The sequence below is a fragment of the Plectropomus leopardus genome, chromosome 7, assembly GCF_026936395.1.
Source record: "Plectropomus leopardus strain MGB_pleo_1.0 chromosome 7, ASM2693639v1, whole genome shotgun sequence".
In the NCBI taxonomy this organism is placed as follows: Eukaryota; Metazoa; Chordata; class Actinopteri; order Perciformes; family Serranidae; genus Plectropomus; species Plectropomus leopardus.
The window spans coordinates 4,902,134-4,926,938 of record NC_142182.1 but is presented as its reverse complement, the minus strand read 5'-3'; the positions used below and the strand labels follow the sequence as shown (position 1 = coordinate 4,926,938).

Below are 24,805 nucleotides of genomic sequence, written 5' to 3'. Positions count from 1 at the left end.
GAACCAGAGCTGATTTGTTTTGCCTGTTACCTTTAACTGGTCTGGAGACTGTAAATAAAAGCGTTCAATCAAGTAAAGTGAAGATGAAAGAGAGCCGGTGACATGCTTACAGCTTAAATCTTTTACTTACAGGTATTATGTTTGTAATTCAATAAATCCCTACAGGACATGACGGCTCCATTAAGTTAAACTCTACCCGACTCTATTCATCAAAAAGATACAAGGTGCTTCAACTGGCCATTCAAAAACTTGGGGAGAAAGCAATGAGCAACAACAGAAAAAATGACCCAAAAATCATCAAGACAAAAGCAAAAAGTACAAGGAAATTACCTCAAAATTAATCAAATAAATATAATACAATATTATATAATAATTTAAAATTTAAAAAAGGGGAAATGGAAAAAGTACTAAATAATTCTGTAACATAAAATAAATAGTAATGATGATTATTAAAAAAACAGTTTTTCCCAGCTATTTTTTTTTTTTTTAACCTTTTTTTTTTACCTTTTTTTCCCCGAGCTTTTAAAAACAAAATGATTTTCACATCTACAAATTTCTTGCAATTTGTGGAACATTTCTTGCCAAGTTTTGAAAGAAATTGCACCATTAGCTCAGGGTTCAAAGTTTTTAAATATTTGTAAAAGGCATCTGAAAGCAGCACGAGAGAAGCAATGTTTATCTAAAGTCTCAAAGTGGTAAATGTTGACTGTCTTTTTATTAGATCCTTCTGCGCTGGAAAGCCAGAAAAGAAGAAGGCTGAGACATTTACCATAAAGGCTGAAACAGGACAAGGTTTCATTTGCTGGAGAGAATCACACCTTAAAGCATTTGTTTTCTTTACACAGGCTTTGGAGCTGTTCCCAGCATGCACAGGGCAGAGAGCATGACAACATCTTGGTCAGTTTACGCATCCATCACGGGACGGTCCACTTTGGTATGAGCTTTTGGGAGTCTGTGATACACCTGACTTAAATTTCCTCCGGACTGTTGGAGGAAGACCCAGCAGGCAAACACGAGATAACACGCAAGCGTGACCAAGCCAAGAAATCGAGCCAGCGTTCCCCTGTGAGGCAACTGCAGTTCTCAAATATATTTCTGTCTCTTACGATCCCTCTCTCATCATCATCTGTCAGAGTTTGACTAAAGTAGTACGCACAGATTTCTTAGTATGGATCCCCAAGTGTTCAATATTAAAAATGTTGAAAAATACATCATGAAGTAAAGAGTAAAAAATAAGAACTTAAAAAGATATTGACTGGTTTGACTGGTTCACACTGGTTCTCCCTGAACTAACAAATGGGATGAAAAAATGGGTCCTATATGGGATTGTCCAGCCCAGGGGTGTAAATACAGTCAGTGTGGGTAGGGCAGTTGCTTTGGGGCCCCTGAGGTGAGGGGGGCCCACAGAGAGAGTTGGGCAGAAAACAGATCCTTGTGGGTAATTCAGATTTTCAACTTAGAAATACACCTGTGTTCAAAAAAGAACTCACAATTAATTATTTAGAGATGGTGCCATTTGCTCCATAAACCATTAAAAAGGCAAATTCATCCCCATCATGGTTTTCTTTTTTGTTCTTTTTGGTAAAAACATCAGTAGCAATCTGTAACAAAATATGTTATATAATAGGCTTATTTTACATGAAATATAAATAAACAATGAAAAACACTTAAATTAAATAACAATTCCTTATTTTCTTTGGTATTTTTGTTATTTGCCTATGTTTAATGGTGATTTATAGGTAACATTTATGTTGGTGTTATCCAGTTACACAATAAGATTATATGAGAACTAGTTTAGGCACATGAGTAGTAACTAGCGTGCTAAAGGGCCCTTCATAATAGTGTGCACTGGGGCCCAAAGTAACTACCTCACACCATTGGTCCAGCCCATTTTCATTCCAAAGTCAACAAATACTGACGCTTTTGCAGTGCCTTTGGCGTAAGATCCCGACTCCAAAAGCCACCTTTCAGGTCCGCATGATACGCCACTGGACAGTGTCTGCTGAGAAAGTGGCCACACACAACCATTTGTGGTGTCTTGTTGCTGTGACAACACGATACATGGATGGCCGGCCTCAGTTGAAAACATGGATGGTTGAAACCTGTCGCGTTTGCATCAGGTTGAAACGACAAAATAAAGGAAGCACATTGTACTCCAGTGAGAGAGTACTGTTGGACTAACTTTGCTCTGCACTCTTCTGCACGCACACACTGTGAGCAGTTTCTGTTAATTTACAGTCTCCAACAGTTAAAAGTGTATTCTTGTGAAACAGTTTGGTACTGCAAATCAGCCATGTCCGTACTTTGTAAAAACAAACAAGAATAGATAAAAAATCCAAAATTAAATTCCATATTTTAGGAAACAGAGGTCATGTGTGAATCGGCATCTCTATGATCTGGGGTAATTTTCTGCCTCTGTCCCAGTCGAGAGATATGAAGGCGGAAGTGGAAATTATAAATGAATGTTTGATGGTATGTTTGGAGCAAATTCAGGAGGCTCATCTAACTACACATCATGGAGACCCATTCAAAAAAAGAGCTGGCTCAAATCCATCAGAGGAGCGAAATCTCAAAAGTTGACGAGATGGATGACATGTACGGCAGCATGCGGTAATTAATATTTTTTTATCTTTCAGAGCGGGGCCAGATTTAAAGATCCCATTCCATGTTTTATGGAGCCTATCTCCGTATCTGGGGCATAATGTCAGTGAATTTGAGTAAAATACAGACATCACTTATGTGTAAATGCATTGCACGAAACACAGACGTGGAGGTGTGATTTCTTACACGAGGTCCCCATGTAATTATAGACCCGTGCAAACTGGGCTATAAATCTGATAACTCAGCAGCTCAAAATGAAATTACGCTAAAGCTGGACATGGGCCAAATTAAGTGCCAACAAACAAACTATTACCTCATCACACATTCAAAATACAAATTTTTGATTAATATTTCTTGATCAGGTCTCAGCTAAATTTCAAACGACACAGGAACTGCTGACATTAGCAGGAGGTGTCTCACATGTGTGAAGTTAAAAAAGAAAGTAACAGCTGTCTGGTTTCAATATGTGATGACGCGATGACTAAAATGGAAAACAGACACATTATGTGAAAAACACAAAAACCATGACTGACATGATTACGGTAAATCAGTTTAGCGTCACTGTGATGGATGTTAAATAAGCGTTTGAGTTTTCACACAGAGTTCTGCAGTGGGACGTCCCACAAAGAGTCCCGGCTGCGTCTGGACCTCTTGCCCAGGCTCAGGCCATGACCCCCGTTCTTAAATTGACCCTCAGTCCACCCCATCTTTTCCGATTAGAGAGATAGACTTTAACCCCTGCACAGGGAGGATGTCTCCCTTTTGTGCTCTCCCATGGGCAGACGTGGAGTTAAACTGGACACAAGGACCGGAGTATAAAATGGTTACTTTGAAAATAAATTTAAGACAAATTTTCATAACTTTTTACTATATTTGCAGCTGACTGAATAAAGAATTTTGGGCTAAAATCCTGTTTTTATGCTTATTTTATTAACAATGTCAGTAGATTATATTTTATTTTCCATTTTATATCATGCATTCTGTGCACTACATTTTTACACTTATATTTTCTTACTTTTACTAGTATTATCAAGTGGATTTTATCCATTGGAAGAAGCATTCTCTGTATTCTGTTCTGATTTTATTTTATTTTCACATGCAGGTTGTATATCATCTTTTTGTCTTTTATGTGTTTTGATGTGAAGCACTTGGTTCATTTAATTTATTTCTTGTAAAGCACGCTGGGCTGCATTTCTTGTATGAAAGGTGCTATACAAATATAGTTTATTATTAATATTAACACACTTGAGTAATGTTGGAGATTTAGATAAAATCAGATGCAAGCAAAGAAAAAGTTATATTTTAAGGGATATTTGATGCCCCTTTGCCACAGAGACAGGTGTATAATCTAATTTATAATTCCATCATAAATACTAAATCACAGTACTTTTTACAATTTAAAATTCTATACAAAATCTTGGTCACAAGAAAAATGCTTTTCATTTGTGAGATGGAAGAGAATCAAAACTGTCGTTTGTGTAAAACTGGAATTGAATGCATGTTGCGTGTGTTTTGGTTTTGTCCACATGTGGTGACATTTTGGATGAACCTGAAAAAATGGCTTTACAGCCTCTATAGTTAACAATGTGCCCTCAAACAATAATACTTGGTGGATTCAGAAACTGATGTCCACGTATTGTAAATACAGTTATTTTACTGGGTAAGAGATTTATTTTTGAACTGAAAGGAAAAACAACATTTTACTTTAGAACATTATTTTGCAACAAAACAGGGAACAATTAAGGAGAAGAAGAAAACGTAACACATTAAGGGCTTTTTATAAGACTGATGATAATGATGACTGTATTTTTGTTTGTTTTGTTCTTTAGAAATAATGTGTTAGTCTCTGTGTTGTTCTTTTTGGGTTTTTTACTCATTTTGTGGCTTGTTGATGGTTTGTGATCTGTTGCTAATATGATGCATCTTGTGTGTATTGTTTTAATGTTATAGATATAATAATAATAAAAGAAAAGAAAAAGTTAAAGAGGAAAACAATATGACTAATTGACCTTTTTTGTAATATTTTTCTAATATTTCTCTCTCTGTATCCTTTTTTTCAAACATTCATTTTCAGATTGCTTTCTTCTCATTTTTTTTCTCAATTTCTTACAACTTGCTAAATGCCTTTTCCCATGTTTTGGAAGAGAATGAAAGGTTTTTAAGGTTTAAACAGTTGTGAAATGCATCCAAATGCAGCAAAAGAAAAACCTATGTCTATCCAGGTTTCAAAGGGTTAAGGGACCACAAAAAGAAAAACTATATATAGTTTATTTTTAGATGTTTTATTTGATATTTGATACTAATTTAATACGGTTGAAAGGTGCACACATTATGTTGATTTTTTTTTCTCAAGCGCAGTATTTTAAGCTGGTTTCAAGTTTTGCAAATGGAAAAAAAAAGACTAAATAAAAGACACAATCCACCCAGTTACTCCCTCACATCACAAGGTCGTATACTGCATTTTAAGGAGCATCATACCCTCTGTCATTCTGAAATGAATTGGTAAAGTAGCATGTGAAACCAGTCATTTTCCTGAGGGGCATTCTCACAGGTCCAGATGTTTCTCTCCTCTGTCCTGAAAACTTTGCTGAAATTAGGAGCACATGTCCTCTGGATGAAATCCGCTGCAGGGCACCGTTTTGTTGTCCTTTACATATTTAAAAAAGCTGACCATGTGGTTATAGTTCTATAAAACAGTGCAACACCATTGTTCTAAGGAGGAAAGTTTAGTCTGGCAAAGTCCTTTGCTATTTGCAGCAAAACCCCCGACACGTGCAGAAGCACCAAGACCACATGTGAGGATGTTGTTGTAGCTGAGTGTTTGTTATTCTACCATGTGACAAATCATTATCCTCATTACGCACTCCTCAATTACCGTAGGGAGACGTCTTTTACCAAATGTGGAAAATATTTGCTTCCTTGGTCAGAGGTTGATCAGCAGATGATACCACACTCACACCTGTATCTTAAATATGAAGCAGGAGCCGGGAGCTTGTTAGCTTACGCCTCCTTCCTACTGCACAAAAAAACTTGCAACACCCACTAACATCTGGCTTTTTAGTGCAATGAGAATACACATGATCAGCATTCACACCTGGGTCAAATGACTGTGCAGAAGAAGCAGGTTGTTATCGCCTCCAGCTCTGATCAGCATTGATGGGAACACGACACCCGAGTGAACAAGATACTTTCATCTCCTTAACCGGTGAGATGAAATGACTGTCAGTCTCCTCCTAAGCAGTGCTAAAACATTTTTCAAAGAGTCTGTGCTGAGTTTGAAATAGAGCCTGAATAAGTCCAGACCTCTGTTCCTGCTTCTGTCTACTGTTTACTTGTTCTCCGGCCTGTCTATGACGACGCACAGAAACACCAACAAAACCCACACACACAAGCTGACAAAAAGGCAGACTGGTCTGCAGCAGCGCTGTGTTCACAGGCAATGACCCGTGTTTAAAAAACCCGAGTAAACTTCATTCACTCCCAAAGGTCCAGACTATCCAAATCCAGCAAATATTCAGTCCAAACATACAAACATCCACAAACTGCCAATGGCAAAGTTTCAAACATTCATATTTCTTTAAATTTCTTCAGAATGGCTTCTCTCATGTAAATATGCTGAACCCTCACTGTCAAAATGGCAGCTAAACTCTGACCTTTTGATCAACACCTCTCTTGAGCCAATACAAGCTTCCGCACTGTTGCTGTGGCCTCAATAACCAGCGAGGCCCTGTGCTGAAACAAACCTTACCAAACAATCACTATCCAGCAGTTGGCCCGGTGGTTTACAGCTCTTGTGTACTGAGAGTCCTCACCTAAAGAGGAGTTTTTAACTCTTTCTTGTGTCACTTTATGCTATTACTCTCTCTTGTTTAGAGCTGTGAGGGCTCGGCTGCCTGTACATATATTATGAGAGTGAGTGTTGAGCTGCCAGGCTGAAGGAGAGAGATTTGGGCCTACCTGTTGCCTCGCTGTGTCAGCCTGGAGAGACTGGCCTTCATGCTTTTAGCTTGAGCTCCATGATCCAACATTGCTTTGCTTATGCAATTCTTAAACAGTTCATCTGTAGACATCAAACACGCAGAAAATAACATGGAACTAAACTTAATGGGAAAAGGAGGAAACTCCACCATCTGACTTCCTTGTGCTGCTCAGAAAACACCTCTTCCTTGCTGGGGCTGCACACCTGGTCTGAATCACCTCTCTTAATGACTTCCGCCCGCCCCCCTTCAGACTCACACAGGCTCCACCCCCCAAGTAAGCCCCACCCACCTAACGCGACAGCCATGCAGGACAACCAAAAAAGGGACAGTGTGCCATGAAAAAATCAATATTTCTTATCGATTTAGGTTTCTAGAAGTGTCTTTATAGACTCTAAGCTGCTAAACAGACATTTCTGTCTGTGTTGATTTCTTTTACACTCACAGTCACACTTCCAGTGCATGGTTTGACCCTTTTTTTTTTAAAGTGATGGGACAACACCATAGATATTATTTTCTGTGATACTGTAATCTGCTTTTAATTTGGACAATGTGAAGCTTCATGCTATGATCTAAGTCCCAGTTCTAGTTATCTGCAGCTTCTTTTTATATAATATAACATAGGTGAAGATCAGAGAAACTTTTATTTAAGTGTGTTTAACCATATATAACTCAATAAGAGAAGCACTTAGTGATTCTGACTGTTGGGGAAAAGAAGTTTTCCTTTCATTAAGACTATGGATGTATATCTACTAAAAATGGAACAAGAACAGGATTAATATAATTTTCCAGAACTTTTCCACGATATTTTACCCCTTTTTATTAACTTTATTTCAGCAAACTGCTTGCACTTAAGCTTGCACTGCTTAGCTGCAAATGCTAATAAACCAGACCAGCACATACAGGAACTTTGCAAAACATAAAAACCTCTCTTTTTGGGAAATAGAAATGAGAGATTCTGAGACGTCCCTGCAATTTGACATGTAATTAGGTTTTGATTTTGACAAGTTTATATGTATTTATTTCTTGGTAAATGTTTGCTTTACAGATAATTGTCAAGCAACACAGCATTAGATTTTATATCAGTAACGCAACAAATGTATTTTGCATAACTTTAAATAGCTTTTAAAGAATAGATCGCTTTTGTTTAATGAACACTTTTTTAAACAATAGCCAAAATATTGGATATTCCAAATTCAATTTTTTTTTCCAGGAATTTCATAACCATGGGAACACTGTTTAAAGAAACAGGTGCTGAAGGAAAATAAAGTGGTTTTAAACATTAAATTATGTATACTGGTAAAACCCCAAATCTAATTATGAACCTGAAAATGAGCAAAATAAAACAAATTTAGAGTTGGCGGTTTTAGCCAGTTAGTGCACAATAACCTGACTGTTCTGCCTGCAAGGTCTAAACCACATCATTGTGTTAAGCACTTTTTTTAATTTAAAAAAACAAAACAAAAAACAGCAGGAATACTGTTCCTGTGACGCCATGATAAATCGACAAAACTTAATATTGGATCTCTTATGTGTTAATGATTGAGACAAATCAATCATGAATACGTTGGCAGAGTAATGGTTACACACACACACAGGCAGGAAATGACACAAACACACAGTATTATAAAGCACAAAAAACAACAACTTTATTTACAAAAACAGACCACTGCCCCCATCCCACAAACCCCTAAATTCAGTGACTACTGAGGAATGCTATGTCTGTGCCTGTGGCTGAGGTTGGGAATTTACAGGACTGAGAAGAACAACACCCAGTGCAAACCTTCGGTGTTCTTCCACCCACTTATTTAGTCTGAGTTCAGCCGTCGTTTAATGCAGCAGTATGGCAGCACTTGTTGAACCGCGGCCTGAGGCTCAGACCGGCTCGGACGTTGGCTTCATTTCAGTTGCAAGGAAGCGATGTGCTTTAATGAGCCTGGGGTCAACAGACAGACAGGTAGGACAAGGAGGTATAGATTTAATAATACCATATTATGGTATATGCATCATTAACAGATCATCCTAAACACATTTTTAAAAAATCATACCGTACAAAAACATGTTGGTTTAATTTAGCTGAGTTCACAAAATAGAGGGCACGCAAACCGAAAAACACATTCTCGCTCGATAGCAGACACTAAACATCTTCTGTCCAGGCAGAGTGACATCAATCTCTACACACTGACTACAGTTACATGCACACCAACAGTTCCCCGTTATTCCGAAAGTTTCATTATTCTGAATTTGATACGGGTCATATAAACAAATATTCAGAATTAGGCAACGTATGCAGCCAATTCGGAATATCAGTTGGGTTTTTTACTACGCTTGCGACCTCTTATCTCCACAGTCGGCTCTGTGCATCGTCATGTTGTTCACAAACCAACTTGCCAACAGTGTGCCAGGCTGTGTGGGGTAGAGATGCATGACAAAAAAAAAATCCCACGGAAACCGAAAAAAATGCCATTTTAATGCAAAGAAGCACAATGACAAGCAGCTCCACTTCCACTCTTCCATATTTTGGCGTGATAAACGGCATGTCGGGCACGTTATTTGGAGAACGTGCAGCTGCAGGAGTGTTTATTTTCATTGGCCGTGTAAACAGTTTGGTAGGAATAATGGGTTTTTTTCTCGGAATAATGGCAAAAACTGAACTATTTTGTGCGTGTAAACGTACTCACTGTGTGACACTAGACTGTCTGCTTGGCATGAGCTAAAAAGCCTTTAAATAAAATGGAGTCGCTCGCTGACGGATGACGACAGGTGAGACGGGTCAGTATGTTCTGTATGTTCTGTTGTGCGTCAGTGGCTCGTCACGTAATCAGGTGCATGTGAATGCTGTTCACACGGCTGTTTGTGACTGTGGCCCATCAGTTGTGTGTGTGTGTGTGTGAATTCTGTTCACACGGCTGGGTCTGTGTGTGTGTGTGTGTGTGTGACTGCAGGTAATTGTGGCATCGCAGTCTCGCAACTTAACAGAGCTGAAGTGGCCGGGACTTCCTGCCATGTTTCTCTGTAATGATGTTGCTGCTTTGTGTTTGTTTTCTGCTGACAGCAGCTCAGGGGAGGTGTGAAAAACTTGACAAAATTCTCAGTAACTGAGTCAGCATGTGTGTACGTTGGGGGTTGTGTGTGACGGGAATACTGTTCACACAGCTCTGTGGGTAAATGTTCACGCCCTTTTAGTTTCAAATGCAGGTATTTGCGTCGGCAAGTATCAATGTACGGGAATTATAAGCATATGACGTGTTTCCATGTAAAGAAGTGTGTGTCTGTCCCCAGTCAACCACACAACACAACCTACAGTGTCCGCCAATCTGTCCTCAACAGACGCATACTGTGGCGGTGACGGATTTGTGTGTTAATGGTCCTAATGAGAGCGTCTCTGTACACTCCTGCTGCACGTAGGTGAACGATTAGAAGGCGTAACGAGTGCGAATGTCCTCCAGTTTCTTAGAGACCTCCGGCGGCGTTCTGTCCAGCTCTTCTGCCACACTTTTCTGCTTGTGAGGGTCCATGCTGTTAAACTGCTCACACAGATCTCCATCAATCACATTCTGTGGAGAAAAAAAACAATAAGACAAAAACGATTTAGAGCAAGCTGGTATCTTAACAGAACTACAACTACCACCCGGCGGTTGTATGCTTCTGCAAAGCAGTCAAGTTGCAATTACAGTTTTCATCCATGTCTGTAAAATCATGGCTGTTTCACATAAATCTTCAGCACACAAGAGCTGCGCAGTCGGTGGACACCCAAGATTAGTTTCACCCATTCAGTATCTGACCAAATTTCTCCCCTTCTGTTACCGAGATATGATGTTGAATAACATCCAGAAAAGTGTTTTTGCAGAACACCATGATCCCACAGTTGACCTTTTGGATATAAAAAGCCATCACTTCTTCATTATAAACTTTTAGACATCTGTGTGAAATTCTGTCAACATTAGTGCGTGAATTCTTGACTTATGGCCAAAAACATGTTTTGTGAGGTCACATTGACTTTTGACCTCTTATCTATTCATTCAGTCCGTATGGATGTTAAGAGCCGAACTTGAAGACACCCTGAGGGCCTTTTTGAGATGTTGGGTTCATTATAACGAGATAAACACAAGGTCGCATTGACCTCTGACCACCAAAATCTGATCAGCTCATTAAGTCAAAGTGAACGTTTATGACATATCTGAAGGAATTCCCTCCCCTCGAGAATGCCTCCTCCCTCGGCTATTGCCGGCTCGGAGGCATAAAAACACCGACATGTAGAAGAAATTCCAACCTTGACGGGGAAGTAGTAGGATCTGAAGCTGAGATGATCTCTGCCGCACAGCGGAGGAAACTCAGAGCGCATATGCATCTCTAAATGCTGGAAGAAGTCATGGTCCTGCACAAAAAGACAAAAAATAGAGTGAGACGTGACAACAAAGACAACTAAAAGTACGAAGTAAAAAAAAAAAAAAGTAGTCAAATGTATCATTGAATAAGAACAGTGCGTGTAGATGTTTGCATTTTACCTCGTGTGAGGTGAATGGGACCAGAATGCCGATGCCTCCGGACAGAGTGGTGTAGACCATGGACTCAGACCCTCCGGGGATCAGAGTGGTTTTCTGGAGGGACAGCACCGTCTCTCCTACGTGGTAGTTCACTATCACCTCGGCCTGGAGAGACAGTGGACAAACAGAAGGACAGCAGGGTTTTTAGTCCACTTCAGTAGTCTGGTTTAACTTCTTTAACTAGTATTTTATTTTTTAATATGTATTTTATTGGTTTAACTTAGGTGTGCTTTTACTTTTATGGGTTTATTAGCTTATCTATTATTATTATAGATTATTATAGATATTATTATTATTATTTTGTTATATTTTAATTTTATTTTGTCGTTTTTAGTCATGCGTTGTCATCTTCTACTGGTCTATTTATTGGATTTTATTCTGTTTTTTTTAATTATTTGAGTTCATATCTATTATTAAAGCTCTATTCTTAGTATTATTATTTTCTTGAATTTTAATGATTTTTTAACATCAGTTCTGACTCTTATGATTTTGTATCTTTTATTCTATTCTTCGTAAATATTACTTTTATTATTTTTACTACTTAATATTATTACTTTTATTGTAAGTTTTAATGGATTTGATTTGTTTTGCGTCTGCTGCTTCTACCACACACATTGTGCTGCACATTGTGCTTCCTCCTGGAATGAAATGTGGTATATAAATAAAGTTTTTCTTGCTAACTTGGTAATTGTCTGGGGGAATCCAGTGCTGAGCCAGAGACTTAAACAAAAAGATAAAAATAGTAACACAGACAGCAAATAGTCTTTTATGTTACTATTAGATTTATTACGAGATATTAGAGGACAGAACATGTATTATACAGTTTTAATCATTGAGAGATGACTGTAAAATTAACAAAATAATGGCCAGCAGCATCAAAGTCATTAAGTTAAATTAGAAAATAAAAGTAATTTTAAAAAAAAATCATCTTCCTCACCGGCAGCACAGAAGAGCTATACCTTTGTTACAGTTTCACTCAAGATTAGTGTCACCAATTTAGTATCTGACCAAATGTCTTGGGTTTTGGCCAAAAACATGTTTTTTGAGGTCACAGTGACCTTTGACCACCAAATTCTAATCAGTTCTTGGGTCCAAGTGACCATTTGTGCCGAATTTAAAGACCTTGGGATGTCGCTTTCACGAGAATGAGAAAGATGCACGGTCACGGTGACCTTGACCTTTGACTGCCAAATTCTTATCAATTAATTGTTAACTCCAGTGGAAGTTTGTGCAAAATTTGAGGAAATTCCCTCACGGCATTGTTTCGATATCGCATTCACAAGATTGGGACAGATATATGAATGTAAGTATGGACAGACCCAAAAACATAATCGTCGACGCCAGAGGCATAAAAATTGGAACATATGTCCAATAAATGAAATAATCTTGTAAGACTGTTTATGTGACCGGGAGAATCGGAACACGATGTAAGTGGTACAATGTGGAAACTGTCTTGACAATATTGTGAAACATCTGCTTTATATTAAAAAAAAAAAAAAAGATGGTATAGACAGCCAAGAATGATATTTCAACGACCTATTGACCTCCTGTCAGTGACTACAGATTGTAACTTCCATCCCAATTTAATGGAAATATAGTTAAACCATGAAAATCTAATCACATGATAACACATCAGATATGTCACTGAAAGCCCAAAGATCATCCGTCCCGTCAGCTGCATGTATACGCTGAAGTACATGTGGACTCTGTGCCAAGGTCACATAGGAGACACACGCTGTCATCGTCTGCTAAGAGGAAATTGGTCCGGATGGTCAGATCTAATCCAATAACCATCAAAACACCACTTTGCTAAGAATTAGAGGTAATAATCAGGATGTACCCTGGACACACAGGCAGCATTCAGGAGCAATAAAGCGTCAGTATTAGTTTGAGCAAACTACATACAGGACATACGTTACACTGACACCATGAGACCAAGAGAGCTCACAAGAAAGACACGAGTGAGACAGAAAGGCACGGAGCGCCAGAGGAGGGATGGGAATTGTTAAAATTTCATCGATACCAACGCCGTTACTGTGTCTGCTTATCGGTCCAAATTCCCCAATTGATTTTTGATCTATTGTCTGTGTGGAAAAAAATAGAAAGTTACACAAAATCAGCTAGACCTGCCGCTGCAGCGCTGCGTTTATCATAATAAAGCAGGGGTTCTCACACTTAATATTCAAAGGTCTGAATCTGATTTCGATTTAAGGTCAAAGGTCTGGAGCGATTGAATATAAAGTGATACGTTTTTGCGCAGCACCCAGGCCACTCTGGGAGAGGCTTCAGTCGCTCTCTGTTGCCGTGTCACTGATCTCACAAACAACATGGGAAGATTTTAACTGCTGAAGTCTTGTTGTCCTCACCTCTTTTATTCTAAGATTATAGCTGTTAAAAAAGTCTGTGCTTTGCGTCATAGTGGCTTTTAAAAAATCTTGGCGATGGTGGCGACAAACTCGATCACTCAAAAAAGCACCTGCCCATCTGGCAGCCTACAGTTCATCTGGTTGAGAAATCAGAATTGTTTTTAAGTACGCAATGAATGCCATTAGCACCGCTGCTAACTGCACCCTGGTTTTGGTGAGGATGGACGGATGGACGGATGGACGGATGGACGGCGATGGATGATGGTATCGGCTCGATCCTAGATGTAAATCAGTGGCAGTGTAGAGGTGAAAAACACGACATTCCTCAAAGTTACGCCCATGTTGTGTGTTTCCAGCCACACTTTGGTCCGTTTCTTCCACTCTGTCGTTACTCCTTCTTGTTGCAGATTTCCAGCAGTGCACATGCGTGAGTTTTAAGTACTTATTTTGCAATGTGTTAGGGCCAGAAAAACATTCCAGCATCAATAAGAGGAACTGATAAACTCTGAGGAATACATTTTCTTTGGAGTAGACAATTTAAAACTAGTTCTTGATTCCAATTCTTACTTCAGGGTCCCGGAGACAGGGACAGAAAATGTTATCTTACTCCTCCTCGCTCCCTACGAGACATTAGGCTTCAGTGAGCTCTTTCTGTTGTATTCGGTCCTTGGCAGCATGTTGCGCCTCTCCCCATGACAGATTCATCTCTTCCAGTTCCTGTGTCACAGTTCTGTGCCAGGTGGTTTTGGACCTCCCAGGTTTTTTTTGCGTGCTGGTGGTGCTCCTCTGCGGTCCAGTTTTTATTCTCAGCACAGAGCCATCTCAAACGTCTGTGTGTGATTTTCTTCACGATGCTCCTGGTTTCTGTTTTCTTGTACAGTTGATGGTTGGATATTTTGTTGAAGATCCAGCATATTCATCTAATGCATCCATTGTGAAAGACTTACACTCTCCTCATGTCTGTTTGACCACTCGCCAAACTCTCTAAGAACACAATGTGTTATTGATCACTCTGGCCAAAGCATGACTGGATAAGAAAAAAAATATATATATATACAAGCCATGATTGACTTTTTTCTTTCCCTCAGAGCATCTCAAACACACTATAGCTCATTTTATGAATGCAGGAACATTCCCCAAAAACTAGGAACCTTTTGAGTTTTTTGACCACCGGGACAAACACTCAGATGATAAAAAGATGATTTACAGTGAAGACAGATGCTCTTAGTTTCATTTCCCTCCTCTGCATTTTTTATTCATTACATCCAACTTGCAGCAACACTTTGCAGCAGTAGATTTTGTCGCAGTGAGACAAACGGTGTTTAGATGAAACACGCAGTCAAACTGAACTGCAGTCTGCAGAGTGTGTTAACCCCTGAGACCACAAGCAGCCCTTCTCCAATCATGTTGCTTTTCATGCCTCAGCGGACTAGTTTGTCCTCTCTTCTTGGGTCTTTAAACTGTCCAAACGCAGATAAAAATGGGCTGAAGGAACCTTTTAGTTACGCAGCTTCTGAAAACATCCAAGGCGTCAGTCTCACACTCTTTTGGTGAAGTAGGACATCCATTGCTTGGACTTTATGTCATGACTCACTCTTTTGTGCGTATAAACTAAAACACTGACAATGATGCAAGAATTTAGAAAAAAACAATTTCGAAAAAACAAGTCTCTAGCCATACTCTCGTCTCTGTGAGGTTGTTCTCTGACACATATCTCATCTCATTCTGATCACCAACTGCAGCCTTAAGCTGCTGTCCGTAAGCACAGTTTCCCACACATTTTTCTATTTGTGGCAGCCCACCACAGCTAAATCATCTGCCGCCACAACTACAGTTCTGGAGCTGGACTGGTAATTAGGAGGGCCACTGTAACATATATATACTGATTGGTTATTTATAGAGCACCTGCTTCAGAGACATTGCAGCAGAACGTCAGGCGCATTACAAGAGAAACTTAACTGTTTATTCGGCTGGTCTAAAACTTCACTTTCACTTACAAACAGCTCCCCTCATCCACTGATGTGATTAGATCAACAGATCGACAGATCAATTATCCATCCCACGAATGACAAGTGATGCAGGAGGAAAGATAGAGACCCACAAAAACATCACATTTTAGAGTAAGTCCACAGAATTATATGATTACATGATGATGATTAAAAAGAAAAACAAACAAACAAACAAACATGAGCCCCATCCACCCCCCAGCCACCGCCACACATACACTGTCATTCTGTGGGAAACACGCACATTTTTGCTGCTGGGGGAGTCCAACACAGTCAAAATGTCACACCAGGCCAACAAAGGCTAAGCAGGAAGACTTAAATATGTTTTCCTTTCTGATGTAAGGAGCTTAGAAAAGGAAGTCAGCACAGGCTAGCGTAGCCTCGGGGACACAGAAGACTTCCCAAGAGACATTCAGAAACAACTTGACCGAAAGCACCCTCACATAGTCTGACATTTGGGGTTAAGACAGTCAACTCTTTCATTTTGCTCAACAGACAGCTGTGTCTCCCTGACCTTGATCTTTTGAGATACATTAATCAAATAGAAGTGGAATGCAACTAATTTAATGTAAGACAGCATTTAGCCGAGCCATGTATGGATAATTAAGTTCATCCAGCCAGATGTGCACACACACAAGGCATTCTGCGTAAGGACAAATCCAGGTTTCCACACCCACATCTAAATACAGACACGGTACATTTCCAAACTCAAATGAAATTCTCAATCAATGTGCACAGAGACAGAAATAGCTGACAAACACTGTGTCACAAAGACAACTGGGACCAGCTCACAATGTCTAAATCGGAGGGACTTTCCCAGTCCATCTGCTACCTAAACAGTTTTTGACCAGAATTTAAATATGGGATGAGTGAAGCTGTGTGTGTGTGTGTGTGTGTGTGTGTGTGTGTGTGTGTGTGTGTGTGTGTGTGTGTGTGTGTGTGTGTGTTTCTCTAAACTGTGTGAGTGTGTGTGTGTATGCATTGGCATTTGTGAGAAAGGTTAAACTTGTGGCTGACGATGTTATGCAGTATGTGTATGTGCATGTGTGTAGTGTCTGTGTGTCGGCGGTTGGAGGTCAGAGAAGTGGAGGAGGCAGATTAGTGCGCAGGCCGGACTATCTGGACGTTAGAAGGAGCCGGCCTGAATCATTCAAATGTGCGCGACCTGAGCTCTACAGAAAACACATGTTTCTTCCTTAAACATGGCTCACAGCCTGAAGAGACTGATCAAACAAATCTGGTTTTTGCCTCCTCTCCCTGTCTTACACATAAATGCTGAGGAGACGACTGGTCGGACTCTAAAAAATACACACAGAAAAGTTCAGATGTGCAGTAAAGACAGCAGCAGTCTGGTCTCAGGCTTTGTTGGCTTTTTGACATTGGTTGTTTGCTTCTCATCTGCATGCTTTGTAATCAATATTTCCTTACATAATGTTTGGTTTTGATGGATATTTTTCTACTTCAGACCCTAATCATCACCTCAGGCCTGAAAACAGGACTTAACCTTTGTCATCTACTGAACTCAATGTTTTTTGCGACATCTATTGCACATCTGTTTGTCCTGGAAAAGGGATCCCTCCTCAGTCGCTCTTCCTGAGGGGGGAGTTTTTCCTTAGTCAATGTGAGGGTCTAGGCAAAGAGGGATGTTCATGCTGTAGAGCCCTCTGAGGCAAATTGCGATTTGTGATAATGGTCTGCGCTGGATCGGGTTGTCGAGCATTTACGCGCTGGAGCGGGATGTTGGACATTTTCGCGCTGGAGCAGGATGTTGGACATGTCCATGCTTGATCGGGTTGACGCACATGTATGCGATGGAGTGGGCTGTTGGACATGTCACGCTGGGCGGGCTTGTTGGACATGTCCGCACTGGAACGGGCTGTCGCACATTTCCGTGCTGGAGCGGGATGTTGGACATTGTGCGCTGGAGTGGGCTGCCGGACATGTCCACGCGCTTGACCAGCCCGTCGACACGACTGCGTGCTGGAGCGGGCTGTCGCACATGTCAGCGCTGGAGCGGGCAGATGGACATCAGCTGACAGGGACAGTGTGGTCTTGCCCCTGAGTCAGGAACGGTGGTAATAACAGCTCTGAAACAATGTCTGTATAAAACGTAAAGCTGGAAAGACGTGACCATGGGCAGCACGGATGTGACGTTTTGACGACGTATTTAGTTGCCTGTCCCACGTGGGAGATTTAAAAAGCTGATGTTAGAATAGTGGTTAATACAAAGAAGGCTGTAAATATCCGCAACCTATCTAAAACAATGCAGTTTGGGAGCTTCTTACCTTTGAGCAGAGGACAAGATCAGCCGCCATATAACAGAGAACGTAAGTGATTACAGCGTTATGGGACTGTTATTGTTGAGAAAGCGCAGCTGACGCATATATTATATGTCACAATAGAGGCGAACGCTCGTGTGTTAAACATACCATCACCCCTCCTTTGATGACAGGATGCCACAATGCAGTATGGAGCAAAATGATGCCTACATCGTCTGGATCTGTGTTAAAATGTAGGAGTGGTATAATGGGCGGACTTTATTACGGCCCTATAGCGCAACCTCTGTGTAAAAGCAGCTCTTGTCATTTTGGTAAACGTTTAAAAGCTTTACAGGCTGTGTGATTTGGGAAAAAGAAGGTTTTTACCTTCTGTGATGCTCCATTAAGGAGGCCTCTGTCCCATAAAGCTTTGTTTCCTGTGGGGTCTTCATCCACATCATCGCTGGTGTTGGGGGGAAGACGCACCTGAGAAAAATAAACAGAAAATGCAGACATGTATTTATTTAGCTCATCAGTCTTACAGGCTCTAGAGGTTTTTTTTGGGTTGATGTTTTTGAGCCAAGTGCCTCAAAGAGGCCATTGTAGGGCGGGTACAATTTTGCCTAATCTGATACATCATATACTGTATATTTCATTGTGGATTCCAGCCTGTTTTTTTTGTCCCCCAAAAGTCCGGTGACAGATTTACACAGCTGACACTCCCCATCCCCAAACTTACAATGCTGATGTTCCCAAACTTGTCAGCAGAGGCCATGGTGTCGTAGTCGAGCAAGCAAGCCGTGGTCACCCAGCGGGGATACGTGTCATCGGCAAAGATGATGAGCTGGTTCTCATTGCGTCGGTAGCGCACCCAGAACAGACTCTCCTGAACGTCAGACACGATCACACGCTGACCGATGGTATGGATGCCAGTCACCAGGTTGGGGACGTGCTACACGGGAGAGTAAAAGAGAGCAGTGAAAGGACATGATGCATTTACACTGTGAAGGAAAATCACCTTTTTTTGCACAAGAGAAACGTGATGAAGCCTGACTATTTGTTAAAACAGATTCAGTTACAGACTTTCTGAAATGACATAACAAACAAGGGAGGTAACACAAAATTGTTACAAGTGCAATGATCAGCTGGTGTATTGTGTCAATATATCTAAGGACCTGTTCATAATTTATGAGACGGGAGGGGATGATGAAAAAAGGGGGATATGCCATACAATTTTGTTATTACCTAAGCGAGACCTTTGCTTTTTAATAAGTAGGTTTATGGGAGGGTCATAAAAATTAAAATGGCTGTATTTTGTATTTAGTGTACCGGATATACTAAAAGAAAACATTTTTATGGTGATTTCCAAAACTTTTAGGGTGCACTCAGTTTTAATAAACTTTTCCAGGCCAGAAAACTGCTATTTGCAAATGTCCTTTTTTCAGGTTTTTCATGACTGTACGAACCTTGCCCTATTTTCTTTGCAAACAAAAACTGTTCTGTGTTCATCCTCACAAACTCACAAACATGGCGAATGAATTTCATTCCTCATGAAACATTTGCAAAGCCTGTTTTGTTTTCTAACAGGCTATGAAACCCGTAACGTTAGTGTCGCATTGTTTCCCCACCGACTGCTAATTTGCATTACCACACTACGCAAATGGCAAACTTGTGTTTACACTTGAGACAACACACAAGTGACAGAGGAACTCACTGAAAACTCATTTTGCTCTTCAATGCCTCCAGTGCTCACAAGCGCTATAGCCTACATTTTGGCAGCTGTCAAAGACATAAATATTAATACCTAAACACAAAGCCTCTGCAAACAACACTCGTGCACATGAAAGGAGTCGGGTTATCACAGTGATACTTCATCCTCTGGCTGAAGGTTTATTCTTTGATAGATGATCATATCTGTCCTCGTAAGACTGTGCACCTTTGCTTTGGTCCATTTTAAACTAACGTGCTTCAGAATTACGTTTAATCTACAAAGGAAGAGGCGGGAGAGCGGGAGACTTATTATTGAATTAAACAATTCAACTCATTTAAAGCAGTGCTGTCGTGCACCGCCAGATAAAAATAACATCTTTGTGTTCGCAGGAGGGGAAAGCCAGCGTCCCCGGCTCATCTCTGCTGAAATTCACCTACGAATCAATCAAGGTTACATAGAGACGGCAGATCAACGGCTTGTTTAGCTTTTAAAATCATGAAAATAATATAGACTCAATCCTATATTCTGGATTTACCTGTACTTCAGTTTAATTAATCACATTAAGAGAAACGTTTGGAGAGCTTTGCCCAGTCACCAGGTCCATTGCTCCTTAGTCATCAGTTCAAGGTCCACACATTATAAATTACCATATATTAAATTTTGTTTCACAAAATGTAAACAACACTTTCAAACACAAAGAAATAAAACATATTGAAAGAATTGACACAGGTGGCTCTTTAAATAAAAACTCAGAGCCGGAAATTCTCTGCACTTCAAATAAAGCGTGTTTTTGTTTACAAACTTGACACATTCATGGGTCACTTTTTTTGGACTGCGACCCACCAGTTGGGGAATAACTAGCTTAATACAAAATGTGACTATCGAACATGTTCACATTATCAGCTCAAAGAGATGTCAGTGTGTTTTTACCTTGTTTTCACACTTGCGAAGAAGCTTCTTTTTGCCCAGGTCGTAGATTCTCAGCAGTTTCCCGACTCCCACCAGGACTCGTCCTTGGAACGGAGCGATGGCCAAAGGCACGTCCTCGACCGGGGTCTGCCGATCAAAACACAATGAATTATTAAAACGGAGCTCATCACATTATTTTAGGTGACATTTAGGAGCGTTTACGTTGGGATGCGGCGTGTTTGTTTAAACAGAAACATACTACTACTTTAGAGATGGGCCCAATGTCTCACTAGACAGCGTGAGTCCTCAGCTGCAACTGTGATTTAAGAGGTCTAACAATAAAGAGCATGCCTCTCCCAAATACTTCCAAGCTTCATTCATAATATTGTCATTTGAATTCTAACGCAACTTTTGAACGCTGAGCTGACTTTTTTAGTTTTGCATGTCTTTTCATTCTGTTTGAATGTGGTATTTCTGCTCAGCTGTGGTTTAAAATTAGGCTAATGTTATTAGTATTAAACTGTTTGTAGAATTAGAATTCATAGAATTAGTGGTCGCATAGGCTTGTTTGTGACTTGTGCGATCCAAATATTTCCAAGAATTACTGTGATATGAAGTCCAAAAGTAGGGCTGAGCAATTAACCAAATCTCATTTTCAATTACAATTTGGCCTCCCACTATTTTCAAACAAAATAGTCGTGATTAATTGATTTTGTGCCACATGACGAGTCTACCAATGTTGCTCCTGTTTTGTCTTTTATTTTAGTAAATCACGTGCACCCACTCCTATCAGATAAATCCTCCAAAACCATGTTTTCTGAGGTCACGGCAACCTTTGACAACCAAATTCTGATGAGTTCATTCTTGTGTCTAAGTGGATGTTTGTGCCAAATTTGAGAAAATCCCCTTAAGGTGTCCCTGAAGTTCACAGGAATGGGACAACCATACGGATGTGCGGAAAACCCGAAGACATAAAGCCTCCGACCACAGCTGAATAATCTATCTGTGTGCATGTGTTGTGTGCATCAGTACGAGAAAGTGTGTGTTTAGACCAGATAGACTCATCTAACATATCTGATCTGGTTAAGTGGTTGGGAAATTCCTCTAACATGAACGCCACTGTGCAGCACATAACTCGTGACTCACTTCCCTTGTTAATCCACATCAGGTAACACATGCATGTGGCTGATTCACCCTGATGGACTCCACCCTGCCTGAATTTTTTGGGGAATTGCCCGGAGAGAAGCGCATGGCGCCAAGAGCGGACACATCTGTGTTCAGAGCTTTACTCAAAACTGTTGTACTTTGACGACCCTCCTTCTTCTCGTCCAACCCCCATCAATCTCAAACCGCGAACTGCTTACTCGCATTTCAGTGATAGAGAACACTTTTCGCCCTCTGCCATGGTCATATAATGGTCATATATTCCAACTACTCTTCCCCTACAGAAAACTGTTTAATAAACAGGTGTCTGATATTAGCTTCATGTCAGACATACCAGCCACATTTCATTTTCACTCCCTTGCACTTTGCATTTTATGTGTTATCAGGATTTAATCACAAAACTGTCACTTTTACTTCAAAACTAGGCTTATCTGAGATCACCCACCTGCAGATCAGTTCGAGATCTGCAGTTCCAGTACAACATGCACCACCTATTCACAAGATAAGTAAAAGCAGCAGTGGTTTTGACCTGCTGTGTGTAAACTTTCTGATGTCACCACCTACAGGCAAAGAAAATTCAGCAGCTGTGCCATCTGCAGTAAATGTGTCACTTTTATCTTTACCGTTTTACCATCTGCTGCATGTGAATGAGTAAATTCAAGTAACTAAGAACATAGTGCAGTTCCTTAAGGTGCTTTGCATGTGAAAATAAGTATTCAAGAAAAAAATTGAAAGAAAAAGTTAGTTTTCCTCACAGAGATGTAAATACACTTTCGGTGTTCAGTCAAGTGTCAAACCCACCTTGTGCACAAACTCCAGCTTCTCCCCTCCGCTGATGAGCCGATAGGTGTAGATAAAGCCGCCGCCCACTGATCTGGGGTTGAGAATCATGTCTCTGGCAACGCCCACCAGAACATACCAATCATCTCCCGTGTTGGGGAAACGACACACTGCAACGCTGAAAAATATCAAACACAGGGAGGTAGGGTTATTAGGGGAAAATGATAAAATATGTCCTATAATTTGTCTATTTTCCCGGTGGTATACAAATCATATCAGATATGATTATTGTTTACGTTATTGTATCCAAGTTAAGCATTCCATAAATGTGACAACACTAAGTTGAACATGCACATATGCGATGCCGGATTATTATGACTTGCTATTGACAATTGTCCTGATTCTAAAATATTCTGTATGTAAATAACGTAGAATCAAACAGTTTTTTTCTTTTTTCAGACAGACATTTAGGTCCTGTTGCTGCTGCTGCTAAGTTTTGCTGTGAGTGCAGGGAGTCAGTTACTGTAGGGAAGGAGGATGATGCAACACCACCAAACAGCCTCTCTTTCTTAAAAAATAAGAAGAAAACCAAGTCCTGCCTCATTACATGAAACATGAAATTTTATAGGATCATCTGTTCCTTTCGGCAAAAGGTTTCACTGTGTCTGCTGGTGAAATTGAGATGGTTAAGAAACTATTTATGAGAGGCTGGCAGTTTTGGATTGTGACTCTCGATCAAAGTGAAAGGCGTAATAATAACTCTGGACTTTATCACCACCACACCCACACACCGCCTAAAATTCAAAGCTATGACACGCTGTCAAGCAAAACCTTTTCTGCAGCATTAGGTGCTTGTATTTCACAAAAAATGTTGACCCTTCCTAATCTCTACTCATCCTCCCACTCTTCGCAGCTCCTTTCCTACCTGTTCATAAATCACTTCATAACGCTTAAAGCTTCACTACAACCATCTGTAAACACCCCCCCCCCGGCTGAAGATGCCAAATGTATCAAGCTAATCCAACAACTCTTCCCTTTTTCCCTTGCATCATCATCTCAAATGTTTTGCTTCAGACACATAAGAATCACTTTTATTGAAATTCCTTGTTGGTCCATTACTTTAACCCTTTGAAACTGGACCAACTTTTCTCGTGCTGTATTCAGATGCCTTTCACAAGTATTTAAACCTTTGAAACACGAGCAAACTAGTGTCATTTTTTTTAAACTTGGGAAAAAAGGAAATGAGCAGCTGGGAAAGAAATGTTGCGCAAATTGCAAGACATTAGTAGATCTAATAACTAATCATCATAATTTTATATTTCAATTTTTTTTACAGAATGATTGTAATTTTTAAGCAATTATTTTCGGGTCATTTTCCTGTATTTTTTTTACTTTCCAGTTTGTTTGTGTGCTTATTTTCAGGTAATTTTTTTGACCATTTTACTAATTTCTTGCTAATTAGTTTTTCAAAAGAAGCCAAATTGCTGAGGTTTCAAAGGGTTGACCAAACACAAATTTTATCTTTTATTACTATTTAATGAAATAATACATTCAGAACAACATTTTAATTTAATTATATATAATTTATTGTTTCCCTCTGCTAATGTGGAGTCACTACCTGGCAGATCAGGCTGTTGATCAGGAGTTGGTACGGCCAACTCCGCCAGAAAAGTCTACTAGATTGTGCCAAATTTTAGCTCCTGTGTGTACGTGTGTGTGTGTATTCTGGGCTCGTGTGTTATGAAAAATACCAGGGAGTAAAAAAAACAACCTGAATTTCCTCAAAACAGATCAAGCAGTTTTCACTGTTGATCAAGTGTCTGGACATCCAGCCGTGCAAAGCCATGAAAGTCAACGTGCTCACCTGAACGCAGCTTCGTTCTGTTCCAGCTGCACCTGGTCCAGTGTTTGACCCTGGATGGGGTTGACAAGACGCACCAGCGAGGCCCACTGTCCTGCTCCGGCCTTAGGCGCACCAAAAATAGCCTCTGGGAGATTCTCGTTGAGGAAGGCAGCGGCCATCTCAGCGGCCAGCTCTCTTTCATCCTCCCCGGCAGCCTCCACCATCTCCTGCAGAGGCAACAAACAAAGCAGGTCAGCTGGAGGAATACCACACCGGTCTCTCATGTAGCTTTTGACCAGCGACAGACCTCGTTTTAGTTTTGATGTTAACAGCAAAGGTACATTAAAATAGTTCGATTTATGTGTAAAAAGCCAGATTTGGTCTCATGTGCTTATGGATTATGATGCAGATTTGGTGTGTATTCATGAATGATTGAACTAAAGGGCAACTTAAACTTTTGCATGGTGCCTTCTATTAGCTAGAGATGGCCCTGCTGGCTGATGTGTCTACTGGAAAAGTTGCAACATTCACGAGAAGAAACGCAGCTCGTTGCCAAGGACAACATGCGATTGAGAGATCTCATTACGACCTTTTGTCCCACAGGGGATGAAGAGGAGTCAGTAAGTGGTTCACATCAGCAACA

The 24,805-nt window shown here is 40.3% G+C and overlaps 2 protein-coding genes across 3 annotated transcripts in view; both read right to left on the bottom strand.

The window, feature by feature from the left end:
• Positions 1–6,771, bottom strand: part of il34 (interleukin 34) — a 67,907-nt gene extending 61,136 nt beyond the window's left edge. For both annotated transcript variants that reach the window (XM_088079711.1, XM_088079710.1), the window contains exon 1: positions 6,559–6,771. The gene's annotated coding sequence lies outside the window, so the exon portion shown is untranslated. The remainder of the gene's footprint in view (positions 1–6,558) is intronic.
• A 1,431-nt stretch (positions 6,772–8,202) lies between these two features.
• Positions 8,203–24,805, bottom strand: part of sf3b3 (splicing factor 3b, subunit 3) — a 31,328-nt gene continuing 14,725 nt past the window's right edge. Inside the window, exons 20-27 of the mRNA XM_042495824.2 lie at positions 24,184–24,389; positions 22,341–22,497; positions 20,397–20,522; positions 18,495–18,707; positions 18,143–18,241; positions 11,087–11,230; positions 10,852–10,956; positions 8,203–10,135 (exon numbers count right to left, since the gene is read on the bottom strand). Coding sequence (XP_042351758.2) covers positions 9,995–10,135; positions 10,852–10,956; positions 11,087–11,230; positions 18,143–18,241; positions 18,495–18,707; positions 20,397–20,522; positions 22,341–22,497; positions 24,184–24,389 — 1,191 coding nt within the window. The 3' untranslated portion in view covers positions 8,203–9,994. The remainder of the gene's footprint in view (positions 10,136–10,851; positions 10,957–11,086; positions 11,231–18,142; positions 18,242–18,494; positions 18,708–20,396; positions 20,523–22,340; positions 22,498–24,183; positions 24,390–24,805) is intronic.